The sequence below is a fragment of the Erinaceus europaeus genome, chromosome 6 (assembly GCF_950295315.1).
Source record: "Erinaceus europaeus chromosome 6, mEriEur2.1, whole genome shotgun sequence".
In the NCBI taxonomy this organism is placed as follows: Eukaryota; Metazoa; Chordata; class Mammalia; order Eulipotyphla; family Erinaceidae; genus Erinaceus; species Erinaceus europaeus.
Window position 1 is genome coordinate 58,682,200 of NC_080167.1, and position 25,837 is coordinate 58,708,036.

Here is a 25,837-nt window from a genome sequence, read left to right on the forward strand (position 1 = left end):
GACTGTGCTACTCCCCCATTTCACTGAGACATAACTGACATACAGCCGTAAGTTTAAAGAGCACAGTGTAATAATTTGACTTACATGTACTGTATTGTAAAATGATTACCAGAGTGACTACACGGTTCGGACGTGGGTTGCCTGTCGCACGCAGCTTGGCTAAGAGCAGGCCTGCCAGTGGACTGAGGGTCTGTGGTTAAGTTCCCTGGCTGTGTGCGGTGTGCGGGACTCAGAATTAGCTTCTCTGTCGGGTGGGCACAGAAGAACCAGCAACAAGATCTAGAAGGCCCCCACAATTCGGGGCAGAAGGGGCCACACAGTCACTCTGCAGACTCAACAGCTCTGCTTCAGAGGACTGGCGGGCTTCCTGGGGGTGCTGCACTGTGCGGTAGGCCGGGTCTGAGCAGGCTCCCAGGTGCAGGTCAGGCTTCCTGACCAGGTGGGCGGGGCTGCCAGGGGCGGGCCTCTTAAGGAGCAGCTGGTGGCCCTGGGAGCCTCCAACGGCCTCAGGTGGGGGCCCCGTGTCCGCCCCTGCCCTGAGCTCTCGTGGTCAGGCCCTCCGGGACCCCCTGACCGCCCAGAGCAAAACCAAAGGTGGGGTGCCCAAAAAGTGACCCATAGCACTGGGGGTCGGGTGCCTGGTCTATGTTGGGGCCTCTGCGCCCAGTCTGTGAACAGCTGCTGTCTGGGAGGGGGCCGTGGGGGGCGGGGCTGAGGTATCAGGGTACCTGCATCCCGCTTTGCTCAGGGTGACTGAAAAGGAAGCAGCGAGCATGGGCCGAGGTGAGGAGCTGGGGCCGGGCGCTGCGCCAGGTGAGGCCGCTGAGCACCCGCCGCAGTGGGGCCCACGCCCGGGGCCAAGGAGCCGCAGGTGTGCTGTGGCGCTCAGCCAACAAAACACCCACGAGGGAAACTCGCCCTTGGCGAGCTAGTACTAAATGAACAAGGGGAACTGATTCTGGAGTTTTCCTTCTGTAAACGAACCGGTTTTAGGTTCCTGGGGAGACTTTTTTTTTTTTTTTTTTTTGGTACACAAATGAAGTCCGATTTTGGAAGGTCTTGTCTCTCCCAAGGTAAGAAATGGCATTTACCCACTTAGACGGGCCATTGTCACCTTCCTGTGTCACGCCCTCGAGTAACCCGCTGTAAGCAGAATAGTCCCGGGCTGTGTGGAATTGCTTGTCCCGGAAGCCTCTGTTCTGCCTGTTTGTGTTGGGGTGTTGCCTTCACTTGTTCCTGTGGTGCTGGGTAACTTAACCACCCTCACCATGAGAAACACCCGGATTCTGGGTTTCTTCATGGCTGACACTTTTGAGGACCATCTGGCCCTGGGTGGACAGGGCTTCCTCTCTGGACTTCCCATGTGGGTGCGTGGTCGGTGTGTGGCCTGAGAGCAAATACTGGGAACAAATGCCAAGAAGGAAACCTTGATTTCCCTCCAAGGATCTGAGAATTATAAGCTGAAGGTGCCTCACTATGAGATGGTGTTTTGCTTTCAAAAGCAGGAAAGTGTCTTACGGTTTTGAATGATTAAAAAAAAAAAAAATCATTTAGTGAGCGGGAAGGAGAGACCAGCGCACCTTGCACACATGCTTAGCTCTTGAATTGGAACCTGGGGCCTCAGGTTTGCAAAGCAGGTGCTCCTCTCTGCCCTCCAACCCCACAGAGACTTTGCAGGTCTTCTGGTTTGAGAGTTAGAACTGTGTGAGCAGTACTGTCTAATCTGTTTTGCTTACTGAAAATGAGATAGCAAGCAATGGTGATACCATCTCTAAAAGTTAATGGGACCTTTCGAATTAAAATAGCTGTGAACTCTGGCAGACATTTTTTTACATGAATTTTACCATGATAAAACTTCATGTTAGGTTAGCGTTGTAGCTCAGTGGTGGAAAACATGCTTTGCATGCATGAAGGCCTGGGTTCTGTCCCTGGCGCTGAAAATAAGCACCTGATCTGGCATAGGAAAAAAGTGTCTCCCCCCTTTCGGCGTCTGCAGTGCCCCAGGACCCCAGGCACTTCTGTGAAGCCTGAGCCTCCATGGTTCGCTGAGCTGCTCACAGTTCAGGACAGTTATGACTGCCTCACCTCTCTGTCCCAGGGCCAGTGATTCAGGTGCTTGTCCTACTGCTGACAGTTTCTACGTTCCAGATGTCCTCAGGGCCATGTATCAGAAACCTGGAAAAATAATGAAAGGCACTCTCCCTGTTGCCTGTTCCTTTCTCCCTCCTTCCTTTCCTCCCTCCCCTCCCTCCCTCCCTCGTGTGCTACTTCAGTAGGACACATACCAGCCTGTATCCTGCTTTTGCTGCAGGAATAGGAAGTGACAGGTACTTGAAAGATTTTGGAAATTGAAGTCTGTTTGTCTGGGCCAAATGTGCAGTGTCCCCAAGTCCTGACTTGCCAGATGTGGTGTGACAAGACCCAGTGCAGAACTTTCCATGGGAGTGTGCTTTTAATTTTTTTTGCCTCCAAAAAGTTGTTAATATTTTATTATTATTAGGATTATTGCTGGGTCCCTGTGCCTGCACTGCTCCTAGAGGCCATTATGTTGCCCTTGTCATTATTATTGTTGTCATTGCTGCCATTATTATTGGATAGGACAGAGAGAAATGGAGAGAGGAGGGGAAGACAGGGAAAGACAGACACCTGCAGACCTGCTTCACCACCTGTGAAGCGACTCCGCTGCAGGTGGGGAGCTGGGGGCTCGAATCAGGATCCTTGTGCCGGTTGTCCTTTGCACCACATGTGCTTAACCCGATGCGCTACCGCCCGACTCTCAACCATTATGCTGGCAAGGCTTCCCAGATAAAACCAGTGGTCTTGCGAGGTCTTTATGTGGATATTGTTCTTCCCAGGGCTCCTGCAGTTGGTGGGAGGGGAGTCAGGGTGGGAGCTCCATCACCGTCACTCCCACTTCTGGGAGAGGGGTTGGGAGCAGGCGGGACTGCAGAGATGCCCTCAGCTTGCTGTGAGGGATTGAGGGCAGTGAGGTCCTGGGAGGACAGTGTGAGCCTTTCAGATGGTGTTGAGGTTGGAAGAGTGTTGTGGGTTTGCTAGAAAGGCAAGTGAAGGCCTTCCAGAATGTGAGGTGATTACTGGGCGGGGCAGGGTAGCATTTCTGGGAGGGGAAGAAGGTGTGAGAAGGCCCCCTGCACTTTCTAGGTCTCAGCCTGCATTGGGGCTAGCTAGGGCTGGAGTGGGATTTCCAGGTTTTCTTCCTAGGGGAAGCCGACTCTAGGCTGATGTACAGGGAGCTGTCTGCCTATTGTCCACCATCACTGGAGACTTGGGCTCCAGGCAGAGCAGTTGCGAGTGGCCAGACCCTTACACAGCACCCAGTGCCCCGGGAGTGGGTGGACTAGATTGGGGGTGAGCCCCGGGGGGCTGCTTGGTCACGCATGTGCCGGTGTGAGCTGGCACAGGTGTGGGCCTGGAGGCCAGGAGGCACCGGAACTATTGCCTGAAGCCACCACGATGGCCCCAGAGGTGACACAGCAGATGGTTGAGTGCAGGCGACAGGTGTCAGGGCCCCAAGTTCAGTCCTTGGCACTGCATGTGGCAGAGTGATGCTCTGCTTCTCTCAGCTCAGTCAATCATCCAAATATCTAATTGTGGTGGCAAGGCCCTTGGCTGTGGGCTTCAGGCAGGGGCACAGCCTTGGTGTCTGTCATTTGTCCACGCCTCTCCGCCAGAACCCAAACGTGGCTGTCCGGGGTGTGGTGAGGTCTCTGCCTCCCCCAGGCCTGGCTGGGGGTCACGGCTGGGGCCCGGGTAGCAGGGGCATTGCCCTCTGTGCCTGCTGTCTCAGGATGAGCAAGGGCTGAGGAGGGAACCCTGTGCACCCACCAGGACCCCCAGTCTGACTAGAGCACCTGCTGGGAGCTAGGGGCTAAGGGTGACAGCGTCTGGGAGAGACTGAGGATTTGGGAGATGAGGACTCAGGGGGCTAGAGAATTTAGGGGGAATGAGAGGCCTGGGGGGGAGAAAGGCAGTCCTCACAGCTGATGCACTGTCAGTCCAGCATCCGCCCACATGTGGTCTGGGGCCCAGAGGCAGATGTCCAGCCACGCTCCCTCCGTTTCTGGCCAGGAAGGAAACTTCAGGGGGCCAAGTAGGTCAGGGCCAGGGCCAGGGTCAGGCTCTGCCACACAGGTTGGAGAAGGGGAGGCAGACTCATGGGGACGCCAAGCTTTACAAAGCGGGAAGATGGGACATCTGCAGGCCATCTGGGGCGTGGCCAGGACAGTACCTGTTTTTTTTGTTGTTGTTGTTTTGTTTTTTAACCAGAGCACTAGTCAGCTCTGGTTTATGATGGGGGGGGATTGAACCTGGGACTCTGGAGCCTCAGGCATGAGAGTCTGTTTGCATAACCATTATGCTATCTACCCTCTGCCCAGTACCTGTTTTTTTTGTTTTGTTTTGTTTTGTTTTGTTTTGTTTTTTCCTCCAGAGTTATCACTGGGGCTTGGTGCCTGCTACAATCCACTGCTCCTGGAGGCTATTTTTCCCATTTTGTTACCTTTAGTGCTTACTGTTGCTATTATTGTTGTTATTGCTGTTGTTGTTGGATAGGACAGAGAGAAATTGAGAGAGAGGAAGATAGAAGAGAAAGACAGACACCTGCAGACCTGCTTCACCTGCAGGTGGGGAGCCAGGGCTCGAACCAGGATCCTGATGCTGGTGCTTGAGCTTTGTGCCATGTGCACTTAAGCAGCTGTGCTACCACCTGACCCCAAAACTTTTTTTCCCCAAAACCTTTTTTTAAAAAAATCTTTATCCGCTAGACAACCAGAAATCAAGAGGGAAGGGTGTGATGGGGGGGGGAGAGACCAGCAGCCCTGCTTCACCACGTGCAAAGCTTGAGCCCGGGCCTTTGTACATTGTAATATGTACACACAGTCCGCTGTGCCAACACCCAGCCCCTTGCCCATTTTGTTTACTTACACCATTTCTCTCCTGGAAGAGCTGAGGGCAGTACCTCCCCACCATCAAACCTGGAGCTGCCTTTTGGGCCCAGCTGCTGGCGTTTGGGCACAGGAACAGGTTTCTGAGGCTGAGTAGGGTGGTTTCTCCTCACCCCAGGCTTGCCCTGGCTCCATGGTTGTACAGGTGGGGAGCCCATCACAGAAGAAGGATCTGCTTTGTAGTGTGCTGACAGCACCTTCAGAAGTTTGCAAGTAAAGCAAAGGGGACTGGAAAGACAGCATATGACTGTGTAAATGACTCTCATACCTGAGGCTCTGAGGTCTCAAATTCAATCCCCCGCACCACCATAAGCCAGAGCTGGGCAGTGCTCTGATAGTGTTTTGTTTTTTTTTAAAGGAAGCAAAGGCATTCACTATACACACACACACACACATATATTTTTTTTCTCTTTTTGCTCATCGAGTTGATTTGTTTTTGCTCAAATTCTGAGCGATGCATCTGGTGTTTTGCACTTGGCTCCCTTCACAAGCAGATGGATCAGTCAGGAGTTCAGTTCTGTCACAGCCACTGCTGCCGTGACGTGGTTCTGGTTCTGCTGGTCGTGTCTGCAGAGCAAGCACAGGCAGGGGCTTATGGAGCCCAACTGCCCGGGACTCCAGGTGAAACATGGACACGTTTGAATGGACACAGGTCTGCTCCTGAGCTCAGGCTGAAAAGCCTGGACACTGGCCTCCATGCCCAAGAACACGGCCACCTGGGGGCTGGCACATGGGTGCTCTGGCCCGGCAGGCTCCTTGAGGTGTGTATGGGGGGTGGGTGAGGGTGGTGAGGGCCAGCCAGGCCGTTCAGGAATCAGCGTGGCTACAGCTGCCACTCCCCCAAGAGTCAGGTGGCCTTGTCCTTCACCACAGAGACAGAAATGCTCTGTGCCTTTTATTGTGGTTTACTGTGGGCTCAGCAGCTCTGCACCGGCAGTCACAGTGGAGCTCAAGACACACTAGTTCTCAGGCTTCAGCTCTGCTTCCGTGTGGGGTCGGCTGGCTGGTGCTAAGCCCTCTAGTGGAATCACTGTCTCCTTTACCGGCAGCTCTGTGTTGGGTTTGGGTCTTTGGAATCAGTATCTGGCTAAAGACCAGGAAAAAGAACCCAGGAGGTTCTGGGGAGATGGCACAGCACTTGCTAAGTTTAAGTCCCAGAGATGCCAGGTTCAGTGTTATGTTCTCTCTGTTTTTGATTTTATCAGAGCACTGATCGGCTCTGGCTGATGGTGGTACAGGGGATTGAACCTGGGACCTTGGAGCCTCAGGCATAAGAGTCTCTTTGCATAACCATGGGGGTACTATCTACCCCCACCCTATTCTCTCTCTGTCTCTGAAAAATCCTTTCTTAGAAAAAGCCCCCCAAACTCAAGGGGTGGCTGGTGGCACACCCAAGTGAGCTCACACATCACTGTGTGCAAGGACCTGGATTAAGCTCCGGTCCCCACCTGCAGGGAGGGGTGAAGCAGGTCTGCAAGTATCTCTCCCTCTCTACCACCCCTCCCCTCTGTTTCTTTATGTCCTATTAAAAGAGGGAGAGGAAAAAAAAGGAAAAAATGGCCACTGGGAGCAGTGGATTCTAAGCCCCAGCAATAACTAGTGGTAAAAAGTATAAAACAAAGTGGTCTGGGAGGTGGCACAGTGGATAATACATTGGACTCTCTCAAGCATGAAGTCCCAAGTTCATGAAACTAGGAATTGTTTCTAAATCAAACCAAGGAAAGACAGAAGGGCTAGGAGATGCCTTAGCCTGCCCCCAGCACGTGTGTGTGAGCATGTACGTACACGTACACACACACACACACACACACACACCCTCTAGTATTGGGGCTCTTGCCCAGCTTCCTTTCGGATACTGTTCTTTAAGATGCCAGTAGCTTCTCCCTGGGAACAGATTGCTGCAATGCTTTCCGGTTCTTTAATGGTTCTGCGTGAAGGCATTCTTTCCCCCTCCAGACCAGAGGAAAATGACTGGAGCTCCGCCATTCTACAGCATGTTAATTCAGCTCCCCAGGGACTACAGTCCAAGGCTGAAGGCCAAGTTTATTCACATAGGGGACTGGGCTGAGTGCCAAGACAGCAGGGTGGCTTCCAGGCCAGCGCCCCTGAGGCTTCAGCGCTGTGGGGAGCGGGTTCCCGAGCCTCAGGTGGACAGGGGTCCTTGGGGCCTGGACTGGCCTGTCACCCAGCCTGGCAGGACACTCCCCACTGCAACCCTGAAAGGGCCCTTCAGACCTGAGACAGAGCTGCACCTCACAGCCCAGCCATCTGGAATGCTGGCTCTCTTTTAGGGTCATGTGGAGGAGATTTTAAAATTGAGGACAGAATATCAAAATGTGTTTCTCCCAAAGGTTTGCCAAGTCACTAGCTACCCAGGTCACAACTTGCAGTGCACCCCTAGCTCCCGCCTCCCCCCCCCCCCCCCCCCCCCGTATACACATCCCTTGACAGCATCTGGTCGTCAAGGGATGACCTGAAGTTGGGGCTAGGAAGCATGTGAGAGCTGCAGAGACCCCAGTCAGGACTGGCCCCAGTGCCTCAGTTTCCCTTGGGTGCCTCAGGGCATGGGGGTCACTTTTGGGACTATCCAGGGTAGAGACGACGAGTCCAGACACAGGTGTGTCCTTGCACGCACCCTGTGGTGGCCTCTCCCCCAGTCCCTTGCTCACATGGCCTTAGCCTTGCAGGCCCCCACAGCCTCCTCGACCCGACTCTGCCAGAGACTCCAATTCTTTCCCCTCTTTCACAGCACTAATTTTTAATTTATTATTTTTTTTTTACTAAGGCACATGACATATAGAAACACTGAGGTACAAAATACAAATTTTCTGCATCAGTTTTAAAATCATTTTGGAAATGGAGGTTGAGCCACGTCTGCTGGGACATTCAGCTCTTGGCCTGCTTCTTCCTCTGGACCAGTTCAACCAGCAGTTTGTACCGGGCGATGCACTCTTCCTGCGGGGGAAAGGGCGTCAGAGGGGCCTGGCGGCCCGGCCCAGCCTGAACCTCCCCCACTCCAGGTGACACAGAGAGAGACAACTGAGTGGGGAGGCAGCTGTCCTCAGGACTGCACACTGGGCTTGCTGCCGACTCCTCACTTTAGAGGAGTCGGCACACCTGAGGCCGGGTGTCCACCTGATTCTCTGCAAGGACTGCGGGGGGGCCTCCCTGGGCTGGGTCCCTCTGCACAGCCCCTCAGCAGCCACTCATGAGAAAAGCTGAGGTCGGGGGACTGGTGAGGGTGGTCTCTGCCCAGGAGCTCAGCTTGGAGGCACCGGAGAAAATCGGCCTTTTCTCCCTGAGGCCGCTCGCCACTGCTCTTGAAAACAGCAGCCCCTGGGCCATGGGAGGATGTCTGTCTGGCACATGTGAGGCCCTGGGTTCAAGTCTTGGCAGAGTGATGCATCTATTTAAGCCAATCAGCCGGCCCTGCTCTAACGGTTTGGTGCAGACTGGGGGTGGCCCTGGGGCTCGGAGCCCTAGGCAGCAAGGCTCCTGGGAGTTTCCTCCCTGGGAGTCCAGGCTCCAGCTCAGTGCAAACATCTGTGTCCTCACATGAACTCCAGGGAAAACCAGGAAAACCGTGCCTACTGGCAAAGCCAGTGGAGTGGCTGGAAGGGGCTGTGTTTTTCCTGGGAGTCTCGGCTTCCTCGTTTAGTGGGTGAGAGATAACTAGACCTGTACACACAGCTGTCTTGGCCACAGATTTCTTGTTAAAGAATTTCAATTAAAAAGAAGTTAAGGTGGGGGAGTTGAGGTGGCTCACTTGACCCCACCAACCCTTCCTGTCTGCCGTGCCATGACCAGTCTCTGGTTGCCAAGAGGCTGCTGCTGGTTCCCATCACACAGCAAAAGTGACGCTGACAATCACACACAGCCCCTTGGTGAGAGATTGCTTGCAAACCCTTGGGGGCTCGTGGGAGACACCTCATGCTGGTTAGGGGGACGCCCAGCTGTCCTGTTCTATTGGGGGAGACATGTTCTGGCCATGATGTCTTCTCTGCAGAAAGCCAATAGCTCTGTGTGTCTGAGCCCAGAATCCTTTTTTTTTTTTTTTTTTGCTGCTGGCACTTCCAGCAGACTTTCTTACATCTACCTCCCTTCTTCCCTCTTCTCCCTCCTTCCCCTCTCTCTTTCATTCTGTTTTATTTTTGATAGAGACAGAAATTGAGAGGGAAGGGGGAGACAGAGACCTGCAGTACTGCTTTATCACTTGCGAAGTTTTCCCTTTATAGTGGGGACCTGGGGCTTGAACCTATGTCTTTAAGCACAGCGGTGTGTGTGCTCTACTGGGTCTAAGCTGAGCCTCTTAGTCTCGGCTGTACACACGGACCCTGCTCCCAGGCCTATGCTTAAGAAACAGACTGGAGGGTTGGGGTGCATGTTGCAGAGAGGAGCTCAGTGCAGCCACCCACCTTACTCTTGGTCGGGACACATCTGGCGATTCTGTCCCAGCGGTCAGAGGAGCCCCTGGGGTGCTGCTGTAGAGCTAGCTCCAGGAGCTTCTGCTGGCTCTGAGTCCACGGCTCCTGTGCGGCACGCGTCCTCTCTCTCTTCTGGCTCTCCTCGTCACTGGACTCGTTCTGTTCCGAGATGTCAAAGTCCCTCTGTCTCCTTCCTCGGGTCTTCTCCTCAGCATGGACCTTGGGGGCTGGTTTCCGCCTTCGGGGGCGGCTGGGGGCCTCGGCCTGTAGCTCCTCGGCCATGTCTTCCTCCTGTCCCTCCTCCTCCTCCTCCGAGCCGTGCTCACCGTCTTCCCGCTGGGTGGTGATGTCATCAGGCAGGGCCACTGGGGGCTTGGTGGGCCTGGAATTCTGAGCCGTGGACCTGAGTTCCGAGAGTCGGACCATCCCTGCCGAGGGGACAAAGAGCAGGGCAGTGTGGACTCAGGGCAGAGGGTCACCAGAGCTACCGCTGTCTGCTGAGTCCTCAGAGGATTCTGGACAAGGGGTCAGTCCTGACTGCACAAGAGAGGAACAGCTGGGCAGAGCTGGACTGTGGTCCAAGGGCACAAGGAGCTCTCTGGGGAGGAGAAAACAGCTACTTTCCATTTTTATTATCATTAAGTTTTTAAAAATTACTTATTGAATGGAGATAGAAATTGAGAGGGAAGGGGAGATAGAGGGAGAGAGAAAGGTAGAGGGGGCTGGATGGTGGCACACTTGGTTGAACACTCATATTACAGTGCACAAGGACCTAGGTTCAAGCCTCCAGTTCCCACCTGCAGAGGAAAGCTTCAGGAGTGGTGAAGCAGGGCTGCAGGAAGAGAGAGAGAGAGAGAGAGAGAGAGAGAGGAGAGAGAGAGGGAGGGAGAGGCACCTGCAGACCTGTTTCATGGCTTGTGAGGCTTCCCTCCTGCAGGTGGGACCCGAGAGCATGAACCTAATCCGCCGTACCACCACCCAGCCCCACCATTTATTTTGCATTATTTATTTACCTTGCACACACAAAGTTTCACCTCTCTGGGCCAGTTTTTCTTTTCTATTTAAATAAAGAGGGACAGACAGACAGTACAGCTTACTCAAGTTCGCTCCACTGGCTCAGCACTTCTGTGTGGTGCCGGCCCTCAAGCCTGGGCCAGCACAGGCATAACAGGCAGGCGGCCCGCCCCTCGAGGGACTCAGCACCAAGAAGTTGAGGTGAAAAGGGGCTCACTCACCTGGGGAGCAGGTGACCGAGTCCTTTAGCTGCTTGGCTTTGGTTGTCACCTGTTTCAAAATATGAAAGAAGGAAAGAAAAAACAAACAACAAAAAAAAACCCCTTTACTCTCCATACCTATCTGGGTCAAGTGCTGGTCCCTGTGCATGAACAGCACTCATGCAATTTTTAGCCTCAGTCATGAGTCCAGTCTGTCCGTCTGTCCATCCGTTCATCCATCCTTTACTTTTAACCAGAGCGCTAGCTACTCTCACCTCCAGCTTATGGTGGTGCCAGGGACTGAACCTGGGACTTCTGAGCCTCCAAGTCTGTTGAAAGTCTGTTGCATAAACCACTGAGCATCTCCCCAGCCTCAGTCCATTTACGTAACCGACTAGTCCAGAGAGATTAACTGAATAACTTGCTCCAAACTTTCTATCCGACAGTAGCAGGGTCAGAGAACAAGTTATTCAACGCCAGTCCCCTCACACCGCCCTGCCTTGCCACACACCTGGCTCACAAGCTGAGCACAAAAGGCCGTGCCATTCCTTTCAGGCAGCCTGTCTGTCTGCTCTGGAGACTTTGACCTCAGTGAGTATGATAAACGTAGGGGAACCTGCACTTAACTTAATGGTGTTAAACAGAAAAGCCTTTCTTGACATCTTAGGAAAACAGACACTGAGAGGCGGTGAGATGGACACTCGTGGGGCTGGTGGAATGGCTCACTTGGGTAGCGCTTTGGCACTTGCAAGGCCCAGGTTGAACGCAGCCCCACTGCACTGAAGGAAGCTTTGTTGCCATGGCATCTTGCTGTCTCTCTCTGCTTCCAGGGTTACTGCTGGGGCTTGGTGCTTGAATTCACTGCTCCTTGTGGCCATTTTTTCCACTTTTATTAGATAGGACAGAGAGAAATTGGAGGGGGGGAGGGAGATAGAGGGAGGAATACACACCTGCAGACCTGCTTCACCACATGTGAAACATCTCCACTGCAGGTGGGGAGCTGGGGGCTTGAACCCGGATCCTTGCATGGGTCCTTGTGCTTAGTACTATGTGCACTTAGTTGGGTGTGCCATCACCTGACCCCATTGCTGTAGTATCTCTGTCTTTGTTTCTATCTGAAAAGCTAACAAAACCAGATGGGCGCTTGCGGCACAATCTCCTGGTAGACTACAGGAGCAATTTTGTTTAGAGGCTGAGGAGATAGCCCAGCTGCATTCAGCCTGGGTCTTGAGGTGCCAACTGTGTACCTGACACATTACCATGGTCAAGGACCCTCGTTCAAGCCCCTGGTCCCCACCTGCAGAGGGAAAGCTTCACAAGTGGTGAAGCAGGGCTGCAGATGTCTCTCTGTCTCCCTTTCTACATCCCTTCCCCTCTCAATTTCTGTTTCTACCCGATAATAAATAAAATAAAATAAACTTAGAAAAGAAGAACATCCCTATTACTACAGAAAGTTCCTTTATGCCCCTAAGTCAGGCTCTACTCTGCTGTAACCAGCTGCTACTGATTCCTACTATGCATATTTATTATTTAAAATAAGTCAAAATCAATCTCAAAAATGATGGAGGTGGCACAAGGACCTGCATAAGGATCCCGGTTCAAGCCCCCGGCTCCCCACCTGCAGGGGAGTCGCTTCACAGGCGGTGAAGCAGGTCTGCAGGTGTCTGTCTTTCTCTCCCCTTCTCAGTCTTCCCCTCCTCTCTCCATTTCTCTCTGTCCTATCCAACAACAATATCAGTAACAACAACAATAAGACAACAGGACAACAAAAGGGAATAATTTTTTTTTAAAAAAGCAAGATATCTTTAAAAAATTTAATAAATAATGAAACATGATGGGGGTGATGAAATAGCCCACTTGGATAAAGCGCTACTTTGCTATGAGCATGACCCAGGCTCAAACCTGGCCCCCACAGCACTGAAGACAGCTTTGGTAGGTGCTGTGGTCTTTCTCTGTCTCCATCTGAAAAATAAACAAGCAAACATTGGCAGTGAAGCCCAGGAGGATGAAACATTGACACTGCGGGTCCAGTGCTGGGCTCTAAAGCATGGGGTCCCTGCTACCAGAACGATGCCCTGGTTCTCTCTCTCACACACACATACATAAATCTTAAAATTAAAGGACAGTTAATTGCCACCCATTCTCCATTTATTAAAAATAGTAGGTTTATTAAAACCACACTGCGAGATATATATGGGATAGATTTCTACTTACATTCTATGCCATCAATCCATGTATATAACCAGTACTTCACTGCCTTATGAAATCTGAAAGTAAAACCCCAGAGGCATGACTGCTAGGAAGGCGGAGTTAGGCGGATCTGCTATTCAGCCTGGGTCCCACATCTTATTAGCTGAGTAACCTTGAACAGTTTCCCATCTTTTCTGTGTCTCACATTATTACCCTCTGTGCTATGTGGATAACGTTACTAATGCCACTTGCCTGTTAGGGATGTTTAAGTTTGAATGAAATCAGCACTTAGCGTGATGTCTGGCATATATTAAAGACTCAGTAAATGTTACCTATTATAATCGATGTGGGTCATTTATTTTCCACTCATTTAAAGGGCAGAACTAGAAAAAGAGTTGCTTTGATACACTCTTCACTCCTTCCCTCCTTCACCTCACTCGCTTGATCTTGCTTCCTATTTTCAGGGTGAGGCGGGGGTGGGGAGGAAGTTACTTAATGAGCTTCCTTGACTTTCCAAACTCAAAATCTCAAAGTCTGATTATCTCACCACCAACCCTTCTTTAATCCCATTTCACAGAAAGAAATGATCTTCCTCCCTCTTGAGACCTCACAGGAAGTGCTCCATCAATTTCCTTTACTTTCATCTTCAGCTTTCCTGTCTGTCTGCCATGTCCCCTGACACAGATCAAGTGGGCTCCATTCTCTCTCCTGCCGCCTCCTGGTTCTCCTGGTCTCTCTCCACTCCACTCCTCCTGTGCCTTCATAAAAAAGCTTCTCAGCCACCTGTCTGCATTCACATCTTCCCATTCTACTTATACCATCTGTCCAATATGGCCCAAGGAAAGCCATGATCAGCCAGCATTGGTGGCCTCCTCTCTGTCTTCCCCTCCTCTCTCCTTTTTTCTTTGTCCTACCAACAACCACATCAATAACAACAACAACAATAAAAAACAAGGGCAACAAAAAGGAAAAGTAAATAAATATAAATTAAAAAAATTATTGCCACCAGGGCTCTCTCTCTTTATTGAGTTGTCAAAGTTCTTTATATATTCTGAATACAAGTACTTAATCACATAAATACTTTGTAATTACATTCTCCTATTCTGTGGGTGTTTTTTCACTTTAATGGTGTTTTGTGAAATAGAAGGGTTTTTAATTATGGTGAGCTTTTACTTGTTAAAGTTTGTTGTGCTTTTAATGTCACATCTAAAAATCCTCTGCCAAATTCCAAGTTAGGAATATTTACTTTCTGTTTTCTAAGAGTTTTTATAACGTTTGGCTCTTAGGGGAATGCCACTACCTTGACATGAGCAAGGACTTTTTCCTTTTATTCAACCAATCTTTTGTTCAAATTTATTCCTATGTATTTTGTTGTTTCTGATACGATTGCGGGTAAAATAATCTTCATAATTTTCAGGCTACTCACTGCAGGTAGATGGAAATGAGATTTGTGTTTTGGAAGGCAGCTATGCTCACCACTGTACCACCAGTGCAATTGAGAAGTTTGTGTTTTGGTTTGCATCGTGTAGCCTCACTGAACTCATTCACTAGTTCCAATCCTTCTTAGTGAATTCCTTAGAGTTATATATATATAAAACCACATCATTTGCAAAACAGAGACCATGTTACTTCTTTCTGATGTTTTCTTCTTTTTCTTGCCTAATTAACCTCACTGGAAATTCCAATACATTGCTGAATAGCAGTGAGGAGAGCCCTCCTCACGTTCCATATCTGCACAGGAAAGCATCCTAGCGTTACCAGTCAGCATGGTCCCTGTGGGCTCCTGGAGGTACTCTTTGTCAGGCTGATACATTCCCCTGGTGTTCCTAGTTAGGCTCTTAAAAAAAAATTCAAGGGTATTGGACTTCATCAAATGTTTCTACTGGCATGACCTTGTGATTTTTTTTTTTTTTTTACATTGCTGCTAAGTACCTTGTCCTGGAGTTGCTGGTGCACCCAGGTGTGTGTCACAGAGCAGGCTGAATGGCTCACCTGTGCTCACGTGGCACAATGCATTGCTGGTGCAGTGGCTGCCAGAGATGTGAAGGGATTGCTCGCTCACTTGACTTGAGGGGGTTTGGGGAAAGAGTGGAACCTTTTTGCCCCCTGCCACTCAACTGGTTACTTTGCAGGTTGAGTGGACCTTCATCTTGGGTGAGCTCGGTCTGCGCCCACCAGACCTGATATTAGCAAGGTCACGCGAGGTCACTGAAATGGTGACTGCCAAAGACTCTGGCCCAGCGGCTGTCCCTAAAATGTCCTGCTCCTTGGACAGATCCCATAAAGATGGAAGGGGGACTCCTTCACCTAAGGCCGGAGTGATACTCACTGTGCTGGTGCTCTGTCTGGGCCTGGGAGAAGTGAGTCTGTGTGAAGCCTCTAAGGCCTGCTTCTTCACTCCTGCTGTTCCTTGGATTTGCTGTGCTGCCAGCCCTCTGACCCTCAGTGCCAGAGCTCTGCTGCTAACTCCCTGTTGCAGCTTGAGGTCCCTGGGGTGGGGCTGCTCGCTTGGTGAGAGCATATTCCTTTCTCTTCTGTCTGCCCGTTGCCTGTATAGCCTTTGGTGTAGAAGCTCTATTTATTCTGTCTTTAGGACCACTTCACCACAGGTCAATCGATCTTTAGTCGTACATGTGTCGTGTTCATGGGAGGGAGGGAGTCCAAGTTCTTCTGACACTGCTATCTTGAACTGCAACCATTACTATAGTTTTTTAGGAACCGCTCTTGATATTACTGTGTGCACTTTAATTAGCTTAGATTCATACTACTCGAGTCTCAGTGGTGGACAGAAACATTCTTTCTATGTAGATCTGGTTCTTCTCTCTCACACTGTAATCACAATGCTGTAATTATTACTTCTTCCATCTCTAGCAGTTGATTCAGCTTTGTTCCCACCCACCGTCTTTGTGCTACATTTGACAAATCCACTACATTTGTGATCTATATGTTGTGAGGCCCTGTTATATATAACACAGATTCCTTAAGAGAAATATGTATATATTTTACAATTAATTGCCACTACTGGTTTATCTGATTTTTTCATATGGATAAAAATTATCATCTGCAGTCATTTGTTATCTAGTAACAAATATGTAAACTAGTTTTTGTTTATCTTGACTTTAAAAAAATTTTTATTATCTTTATTTGATAGACAGTCAGAAATTGAGAGGGAAGGGAGTGATAGGGAGAGAGACAGAGAGACACCTGCAGCTCTGCTTCACCACTAATGAAGCTTTCCCCCTGCAGGTGAGAAAACCTGGGTCCTTGAGCACTCAACCAGGTGCACCACAACCTGGCCCGTTTATCTTGACTTTTATTTTGCATTTGTTTCTGAAAACTGACTTTGTTGAATGTAGGGGTTTTGATAGACTAGTTTTCTTTTTTTCTTTTCTTTTCTTTTTTTTTTCTCCAGGGTTATTGCCGGGGCTCGGTGCCTGCACCACAAATCCACGGCTCCTGGAGACCATTTTTCCCTTTTGTTGCCCTTGTTGTTCCATCATTGTTGTGGTTATTATTATTATTGTTGCTGTCGTTGGATAGGACAGAGAGAAATCAAGAGGGGAGGGGGAGATGGGGAGAGAAAGACAGACACCTGCAGACCTGCTTCACCACCTGTGAAGTGACTCCCCTGCAGGTGGGGACCTGAGGGCTCGAACCAGGATCCTTATGCTGGTCCTTGCGCTTTGCGCCACGTGCGCTTAACCTGCTGCATTACTGCCCAACCCCCCCCCTTTTTTTTTTTTTTTTACAATTTTTAATCTTTATTTATTTGATATACACAGCCAGAAATTGAGCGGGGAGGAGGTGATAAAGAGAGAGACAGAGCGACACCTGCAGCATTGCTTCACCACTCATGAAGCTTTTCCCCTGCAGATGGTGACCGGGTCTCGAACCTGGGTCCTTGCGCACTGTAACGTGTGCGCTCAACCAGATGTGCCACCACCCAGCCCCAGTTGACTAGTTCTCTTTGAACACTTTGGAATGTTATTCCAATGCTTTCTAGACTTCACAGTTCTGTTGAGAAGTCACTTGCTCATCTTATTGGTTCTCCCTTGTGACAAATCATTTTCTTGTGTTTTTTACTTTCAGTAGTGGTATCTCTTGAGAATATCCCCTCTAGTCTGTCCAACTTAAAATTCAATGAGACTACTGTATGTGTAGGTCAGTATTTTTCAATAAAACTGTTTTTGGTCATTATTTCTGTGAATATTTCCCCCTTTCTTCTTTCTCTATTATTTATTATACATCTCTACTTCATAGTGTTTCATATTGTCTTGAGGCTCTGTTTATTGTCCCTTTTTCTTTCTGTTCTTCAGCTTAAATTTCTGTTGACCTGTCTTTTAAGTCTGCTCATTTTCTCCTCTGCTAGTCTGAATCTACTGTGGAGTCTGCAGTGAATTTCAAATTTCTATTGTTATACTTCACAAGTCTAGAATTTCCATTTGGTGCTTTTTTTTTTTTCAGTGCTTTTTTAAAATATAATTTCTTCCTCTTTATTGACATTTTCTATTTGATTCAATGTTGTCATCATACATTCCTTTCTTTAATCATGTCTTCCTTTAGTTCTGTGAATCTACTTAGAAAAGCTACTTTGAAGTTTTTCTGCTACATTTGACATCTGGTCACCCTCCTAGGGTGCACCCCCCCCACTCATATTCTCCTGTGTATTTCCCTCACTCATTATTTTTGTTAAAAACTGAACTTTTGGATAAGTATTGTATCAGTTCTTTCTTAACCCCCCCCCCCCACCAACTTGGGTGTGTTAATAGCATGTTTACTTCTTATTGTCTGGATGCATTAGTTTAGGGTTGTCTCCTCAGGGAGATACAAGTAAGCACATATTCTTGGGAAGATAGTGGTATTTATCGCTCTCTCTTTACCAGGACAAGTTTCAGTAATTGCTGATTGGTGACTCTACTGTCTACACAATGCAGTGGGGGCAATAATTACTCTAGAAACTAACTCAAATTGTGACTCCTTTGAAGAAAGTTTTTGTGGCCAGTATTTGATAATTGTTTTGATACAAGAAGGCTTATCCAGGTAGGTTATTATGCACTATTTGGCTTGAGAATATCTGATTAGTGGCTCTTTGTAATGGCAGAATTTTGAATAGAATCACAATCTGACCTTTCTGCTGCATATGACTGGCTATTAAACCTGACTTCTCCAGATCCTCAGCCATACTATGGAACTCTAGTGTTGCTGGTGCCATTTTTGATCCATTCCTTCCTTCTACTGGTCAATTTTCCAAATCCTTGTGGTCCAACAATTTAATATTATAGTCTGTACTTCCTGGTAGATGGTAGTCTAACAGTGACAACTACAAATAATACTTTTCCTTTCTTTATAATTTCTCATCACTAGTTTTTGATTCAGGATAGATTTCTATACTGTGGGAAAGTTTGATAGCACCCCATAGTTAACACATTACATTTAAAAAAGGTTTCTTTTTCCTTTTTAAAAATATATGTACTATTTATTAATATATAATGTATTTATTAATGAGAGGGCTGGGGGAAGAGAGAGAGAATCAGACATTATTACTCTGGTACATGTGATGCTGGGGATCAAATTCAGGGCCTCATGTTTGAGAGCTCAACACTTTATCTACTGCACCACCTCCCAGACTTTTTTTGGACAGAGAAAGAGTGCTGATGGGCTTAAGCCTGGGTGCATAGTATAGTGTGTGTGCTCTTGGCCACCTCATTTTCTTTATCCACTTATCTGTTGGACACCTAGGTGGCTTCTATACCTTGCCTGTTGTGAAAAACACTGTCTGAGCCCGAGAATGTAGGTGTCTGAGATGATGTGTTTCGTTTGGATGCATATCTGAAAATGTGACTATCACAGAGTGACGCCTTTTTATTTTCTGCTGACAGGGCTGTCAGTGGGGCTCAGAGCCTTAAGGACCCCATCACTCCCAGCAGCCATTTCTTTTCTTTTGCTAGAGAGGGAGACAGAAGATACTGCTCCACTGCTCTTGAAGCTTTTTCCCCTCAGGTGCTCCCATGTAGTGGTGATATGTGTGCTTAACCGGTGTGCCGCTGCCCAGCCCCCTGTGTACCGATTTTGTTTCCTTCAACTTCAGTGAATAGTACGTTAACTCTCCATGGTTTTTGCTCGTTTGTTTTGGTGTGGAGTTTTAGTGTTTTTTCTTAAAAAATATTTTATTTATTTATTAATGAGAAAGATAGGAGGAGAGAGAAAGCAGCAGACATCACTCTGGCACATGTGCTGCCGGGGATCAAACTCAAGACCTCATGCCTGAGAGTCCAAAGTCAGTCCAGAGTCAGTGCGCCACCTCCCGGACCACCATTTTAGTGTTTTCTAAAAGTAATGTTCAGTCAACTGTAAACAGATAACACTAAATCTACTTCTTTCCTATAGATCGGATCTTTTCAATAAAGTGAGTGCCAATTTACTTTTGAAATGTTGTTTCACCACATGTTCAATAATTTTTCAGCTACCACTCATGTGGAAGTGTAGGTTAGTGACAAGCTTACATTCAGGACACTTTTCTAGTTTCTTCTTAAAAGGAGACATATATTCCTATGTAGGTCTCACACAGATAGATGGAGCCTTTGATTTACTATCTAATCAAATAATAATATAGGCTATCAACTTGGGCCTGGTTTTGAACAGCACCATATTTCACGTGTACTAGGAGTCACATGGATTATAGGGGAAATCTATCCCACCATGTTCTGATTTTAAAGTAGAAAATATAATGGGGGGGGTGGGGTGGGCAGTAGCACAGCGGGTTAAGCGTACATGATGTGAAGCGCAAGGATCGGTGTAAGGATCTGAGCACCTGCCTCCCCACCCGCAGGGGGTCTTCACAAGCGGTGAAGCTGGTCTGCAGGTGTTTTTCTCTCCCCTCCCCTGTCTTCCCCTCCTCTCTTGATTTCTCTCTGTCCTATCCAACAGCAATGACAGCAATAACAACAACAACAATGATAATAAACAAGGGCAACAAAAAAGGGGAAAAAATAGCCTTCAGGAGCAGTAGATTTGTAGTGCAGACATCGAGCCCCAGCAATAACCCTGGAGGCAAAAAAAAAAAAAAGAAAATATAATAGTGGGGTTGTATTGTTGTGAAAATGTTATACATGTACAAACTACTGAATTTTACTGCCGTCCATAAACCATTAATCCTCCAATAAAGAAATTAAGAAAGAAAATATGCTAGGACCAGAGAGAGCTCACCTGGAAAGGAATCTACCTTACCATGCACGTGACCTAGGTCTGAGCTGGCCCCCACTGTACTGGGGAGAAGCTTCACGTCATGGTGTCTTTCCTCTCTCTGAAAAAGGCAGCTAGGAGAGGTGAAATCTTGTAGATAATAAAATGCTTTATAGTTATCTTTAAAATTCCAAGGAAACAGAGCTCTACAATCTCTTCTGGATGTAAATGTCAATGTGTTATAAATAAAAATCTAAAAGCAGTTTCACTCTTTTTTAAAAAAAATATTTATTCCCTTTTGTTGCCCTTCTGTATTATTGTTATAGTTATTATTGCTGTTGCTGTTGTTGTTGGATAGGACAGAAAGAAATGGAGAGAGGAGGGGAAGACAGAAGGGGGGAGAGAAAGACAGACACCTGTAGACCTGCTTCACCGCCTGTGAAGCGACTCCCCTGCAGGTGGGAGGCCAGGGGCTTGAAGCCAGGATCCTTACGCTCGTCCTTGCGCTTTGCGCCACATGCACTTAACCCGCTATGCTACCGCCCGACTCCCAGTTTTATTTTTTATAGTGGAAATGCTCAGAAAAGTAACAAAAATAATTAAGAAAGCCAAGGGACCAGGGGATAATTCACTTAGAAGGGTGTGAACCTTGTTATTCTGCCTGAATAGGTTCAAACCTATCGCCTACTTAGGTTCAAATCCTAAGTTTGGGAGTGCTATGCTATGAGGGAAGCTCTGGCATCTCTCCTCTCTATCTGAAGTAGAAAGAAGAAAAAGTTGGCCTAGGAGTGGTGAAATTATGCATGCACTGGCACCACATAATAATAATAATAATAATAATAATATGGAATATGTATAATGAAAAGTTCTCTGTAAGGATATTTTGCTTGAATGAGTCACTGAAGATGAACAGGTGTTCAGTTGGCTCTATCAGCCCTAAAGTATCTTCATGGTTGAAATACTCAAGGGCTTCTTAGTATAGTCACAACCGTTGGGAACTGTCTCAGGTCATTAAATATCTTGCTCTCAAATTTATCCTAACTTTGGCTTAGCACTTCAGAAAACTAGGCGATTTCACTTTGTCCTATCTAAATCAAATATCTTCAAAGAGGAAGTGAGTGCTGCCCAAGATGCAGGGTTCAAAGCCAAGAGGACACTGTGGCTTAAATACTAAAGATCAGACAAACCAGGTTCTAGCCCCAGACTGCCATTCTCTGGCCTTGAGCAAATCTTTTACCTCTTTCTGGAACCCCCCACCTGCAATAAAAGTGATTTCCAATTGTGTAGTGGTTTATACTAACAAAGTGTTTTCATAATGCAACCATCTCCCCCAACACCCTGTAAAAATCATCTCCCATGAAGAATCCGAAGGCGAGTTGGAGACCTGTGAGTTACTTAGCCACAGGACACCACAACCAACTCTTTTAAATTCTGTTCTTTACTATTGTGTCCATGAAAAGAAAGACCACATAAATGGTTTCTTTCTACCTCAGATATCCTGTGACTACCATGAAATGAAAGAGTCATTAAGTGTTGGCCTTGAGTATTGCCCTGCTGAGAATAGTCTTGAGTGAGATATAGTCCTGTCTGACTCAAGGAGATCATCTTGGCGATTTTCTTGCAATCAGGCACTGCTTACTACTTGAGAAAATAAGTTCCTTTCTGAGTTTCTCTTAGCCAAAGCAGGGAAAGCGCAATCCCAAACAGGTATAGATACTAATAGTTCAGCCTCACCTTATAGCCTCACCTACATGACTTTGGTTTTCTGGTTTGATACAGCTTCATTTGTCTTTGCTGCCTGTGCTTTTGGTGTCAGTGAAATCATGCCAACATGAAAGCTTTGTCCTATTTTATGGTTTCAGGTCTTGTGTTTAATTACTTCACCTTTAACTCACTTGGGGTTTGCTTTTTGTATGGTATGAGATGAAGGTTCATTCTTTTGCAAGTGGATATTGTTTTTTGTTTTTCCTTGACACCTGCCCCCTCTCTCCCGAACCTTGGTCTTTTGCCTACTCTCGGCAACCTTGAAGAATGTGTAGATTTCTGGATTTTCTAGTCTGTTTCTCACTACTTCAAAAAAAAAAAAAAATTCTGTGGTACAGGAGGTGGTGCAGTAATAAAGCTTTGGACTCTCAAGCACAAGGTGCCAAGTTCGATCCTTGGCAGCACATATGCCAGAGTGATGTCTGGTTCTTTCTCTCTCCTCCTATCTTTCTCATAAAATCTAAAAAGAAAAAAAAGTTCTAAGCTATCTTGGTTAAAGTAGGGAAAGTATAATCACAAAAATCCTTTTGCATATTCTTGGCACCCTTGTCATTATGTATAGATTTCTTTAAAAAAATTTTTTTATGTATAGTTTTCTGTCATGATCAATGGGTCTGTTTATCTTTATGCCAGTACCACATTGTTTTGATTACTGTAGCTTTATGATGCATTTAAATATATATATATATGTATATGTATAAATTTCATGAGAGAGGAGACTCAGAGCAGACAGAAGTTGAGAGGGTAGGGAAGGTAGAGACAGAGACACACCTGCAGCACTGCTTCACCACTGGTGAAGCTTTCTCCCTGGAGGTGGGGATTGGAGGCTCAAGCCTGGGTCCTTGTGCATGGTAATAAATGCACTTGGCTAAGACCACCACTACCTGGCCCCTATTTGAGATCTTTTGTGGTTCCATATGAACTTTAAATTTTTTTCTCTGAACAAGCAATTTGAAAAGACCAAGGAAAGCCTGTATATAAACACTATATTTAAAACTCAAGAGCTAATAATTTCTGTTCAGTTCTTCTGATAATCTAAAAGTAAAAAGCTTTCAATATAGTCTCAATTTAAGCTCTTTTCCCCACCTCTACCCATAATCCACAGTGGTGCTTTGACTCTCCTTTCTCATATGAAATATATAATGACATATGTTTTTTAAAAAATGCATTATAAAGCTACAGTAATCTAAAATACCACTTTTTAAAGATATTTTTATTTATTTTTTTATTATCTTTATTTGCTTATTGGATAAGAGACAGCCAGAAAATGAGAGGATGGGGGAGACAGAGAGACATCTGCAGCACTGCTTCACCACTCGTGAGGCTTTCCCCATGCAGGTGGGGGCCAGGGACACTGTAATGTGTGCTCAACCAGGTGCGCCACCATCCAGCCCCTTAAGATTTATTTATTTATTTAAAAATATTTATTTATTCATTTTCCCTTTTTTGTTGCCCTTGTTTTATTGTTGTAGTTATTACTGATGTCATAGTTGTTGGATAGGACAGAGAGAAATGGAGAGAGGAGGGGGAGACAGAGAGGGAGAGAGAAAGACACCTGCAGACCTGCTTCACCACTTGTGAAGTGACTCCCCTGAAGGTGGGGAGCCGGGGGCTTGAACCAGGATCCTTATGCCGGTCCTTGCACTTTGCACCACGTGTGCTTAACCCACTGCGCTACCGCCTGACTCCCTATTTTTTAATTTTTGTTTATTCCCTTTTATTGCCCTTGTTTTATTGTTGTAGTTATTATTGTTGTTGTTGCTGTCGGCATTGTTGAATAGGACAGAGAGGAAGGGAAGATGGGGAGAGACAGACAGACACCTGCAGACCTGCTTCACCACTTGTGAAGCGACTCCCCTGCAGGTGGGGAGCCAGGGGTTCGAACTGGGATCCTTATGCTGGTCCTTGTGCTTTGCGCCACCTGCGTTTAACCTGTTGTGCTACTTCCTGACTCCCAAGATTTATTTTTAATGAGAGAGAAACAGAGAGATACACAGGAGAGACCAGAGCACTGTACAACTTTGGCTTATGGTGGTGCTGGGGATTGAACCTTAGAGCCTCAGGCATGAAAGTCATTTTGTATAACCACTGTGCTATCTCCCCAACCCAACTGCCATCACTTTAACTGCCACAGGGTTATCACTGGGGCTCAATGTCTGCACTAAGAATCCATGGCTCCTGGTGGCTATTTTTCCCTTATTTGATAGGAAGAGACACCTGCAGGTGGAGACTGGGTCCTTCGCTAGGTGTCCCACTACCATTACATTTAGCAAGGATAAGTGAAACACTTCCTTACTTGGTCTTATATTGCTGCTTTCATACTTTCTCTAAAGCAGTGTCTTTTCCACAAAACAGTCAGAATCATTCATTTAGACCTTACTTAAAATCTCTACTACCAGGAGTCAGGCAGTTCTGTGTCTGTCTTTCTCTCCCCCTCTCTGTCTTCCCCTCCTCTCCCCATTTCTCTCTGTCCTATCCAACAGCAACATCAATAATCACTACAACTATAAAACAAGCGCAACAAAAGGGGATATCAAAAAAAATAGAAAAAAAAATCTCTACTACCACTTACTAGCCAAACTGACCTCTTCACTGGACTTTGCAAATCCCAAATGTGCTCGTCTCAAAGCCTTTGTAAGTACTATTCCCTCTATCTGGTGCCTTTCACTCTTGCTATTCATTATTATTATTATCTAGAGCACAGTTCAGCTCTGGCTTATGGTGGTGCAGAGGATCGAACCTGGGACTTTGGAGCCTCAGGCATGAAGAGTCTTACAATTATTTTTAACATTTTATGTATTAAGAGAGAGAACCAGACATCACTCTGGTATATGCTGAAGATCAAATTTAGGACTTTATGTAAGCAAGTCCCATGTACTACCCACTATGCCATCTCCTGGTTCAGCAGTACTTTAAGTAGTAATTCTGTCTTCTGTCTCTAGTGTCTGACTTTTTTATGGAGGTAGAGAGAGTGAGAGAGACTATGGCACTGAAGCTTCCATCAAGCCCTGGGGGCTCGAGCCTAGGCACGGTACATGGCAAAGCGGTGACTTTTTCTTGACAGTTCTTGCCACTGTGCCCATGTTTTCCTTTTATTCCCCATCAAGCTTCTACACCCTTCCTTAGGGCATTTTTCAGTGCCCACATGGTGGCAGTCACACTAGTATTCCAGTTCTGTGAAAAGGGATATGTAGAGTTCAGCTGTATGTGTCCGCCGAGAAATCAGCCCAGTCACACAGGAGCTGGAAATGCTGTGTGCCTACAAATATGAGCCTGAGTGGAGATCTACTACTAGAGAAGGGAAATGCATTTTGGTGAATGACTTGCCATGATCTGCCACAGACTGTAGATTTGAAAACATCACAAAGCAAGGGGCTGGTGGTGGCAGATCCAAGAGAGCACATGCTATAAGACACAAGGATCTGGGTTCAAACCCCTGGTTCCCACCAAAAGTGGAGAGAGAGTGATGCAGGCTTCTCTCTTGTTTTTTGTTTCTATCCAATAATAAATAAAATTACAAACACAAAACAAAATGTAAAATGCTTAAAACACTGTTCTTTAGTATGGTGGTATGGTGTTCTGTTTGGGAAGTTGCTAGTTACCTTTTTTCTCATAAATAAAGAAATTTTCAGGTTCTTTGCACAGACTCCAGAATCACTCTCACTCATTCCTTTTTTCTTCCTTCCTTCCTTTTTTTTTTTTTTTTTACCAGAGCACTGTTCAGCTTTGGCTTACGGTGGTACGGGGGATTGAACCTGAAACTTCGGTGTCTCAGGCATCTGCATAACCATTATGCTATCTACCCCTACCCTGTATTTCTAAGTTCTACTCCAACACAGACTTCTAGTTTTCTTGGCTTGTGGATGTTACTTTAGGGTCCAGGGGCTGCTGCTTGTTGGCTAGATACACTATTCCTTGGTTTCCACTGTTTGCTAAAGTACAGCCTTGGGAAACTTTCTTGCTCTATGCTTTTATCATCACACTTATTTTGTTCGAGACTCAGACCTTGAAGGCAGTGTTGTTGAGCAGTCCAGTGTTAAGGTTTCTACTCCCTAGAAGCTCTGAAAGACGGTGTTTGCATTCTCAGTGTACATGCATT

General features: G+C 47.0%; 1 protein-coding gene across 3 annotated transcripts in view; it reads right to left on the bottom strand.

Moving 5' to 3' along the window:
* Positions 1-7,704: 7,704 nt before the first annotated feature.
* Positions 7,705-25,837, bottom strand: part of DNAJC1 (DnaJ heat shock protein family (Hsp40) member C1) — a 148,686-nt gene continuing 130,553 nt past the window's right edge. Inside the window, exons 10-12 of one of the 3 annotated variants that reach the window (XM_060192260.1) lie at positions 10,624-10,672; positions 9,380-9,819; positions 7,705-7,919 (exon numbers count right to left, since the gene is read on the bottom strand). In XM_060192260.1, coding sequence (XP_060048243.1) covers positions 7,851-7,919; positions 9,380-9,819; positions 10,624-10,672 — 558 coding nt within the window. In that variant the 3' untranslated portion in view covers positions 7,705-7,850. The remainder of the gene's footprint in view (positions 7,920-9,379; positions 9,820-10,623; positions 10,673-25,837) is intronic. The other 2 variants (XM_007526340.3, XR_009550268.1) reach the window with 2 other exon arrangements.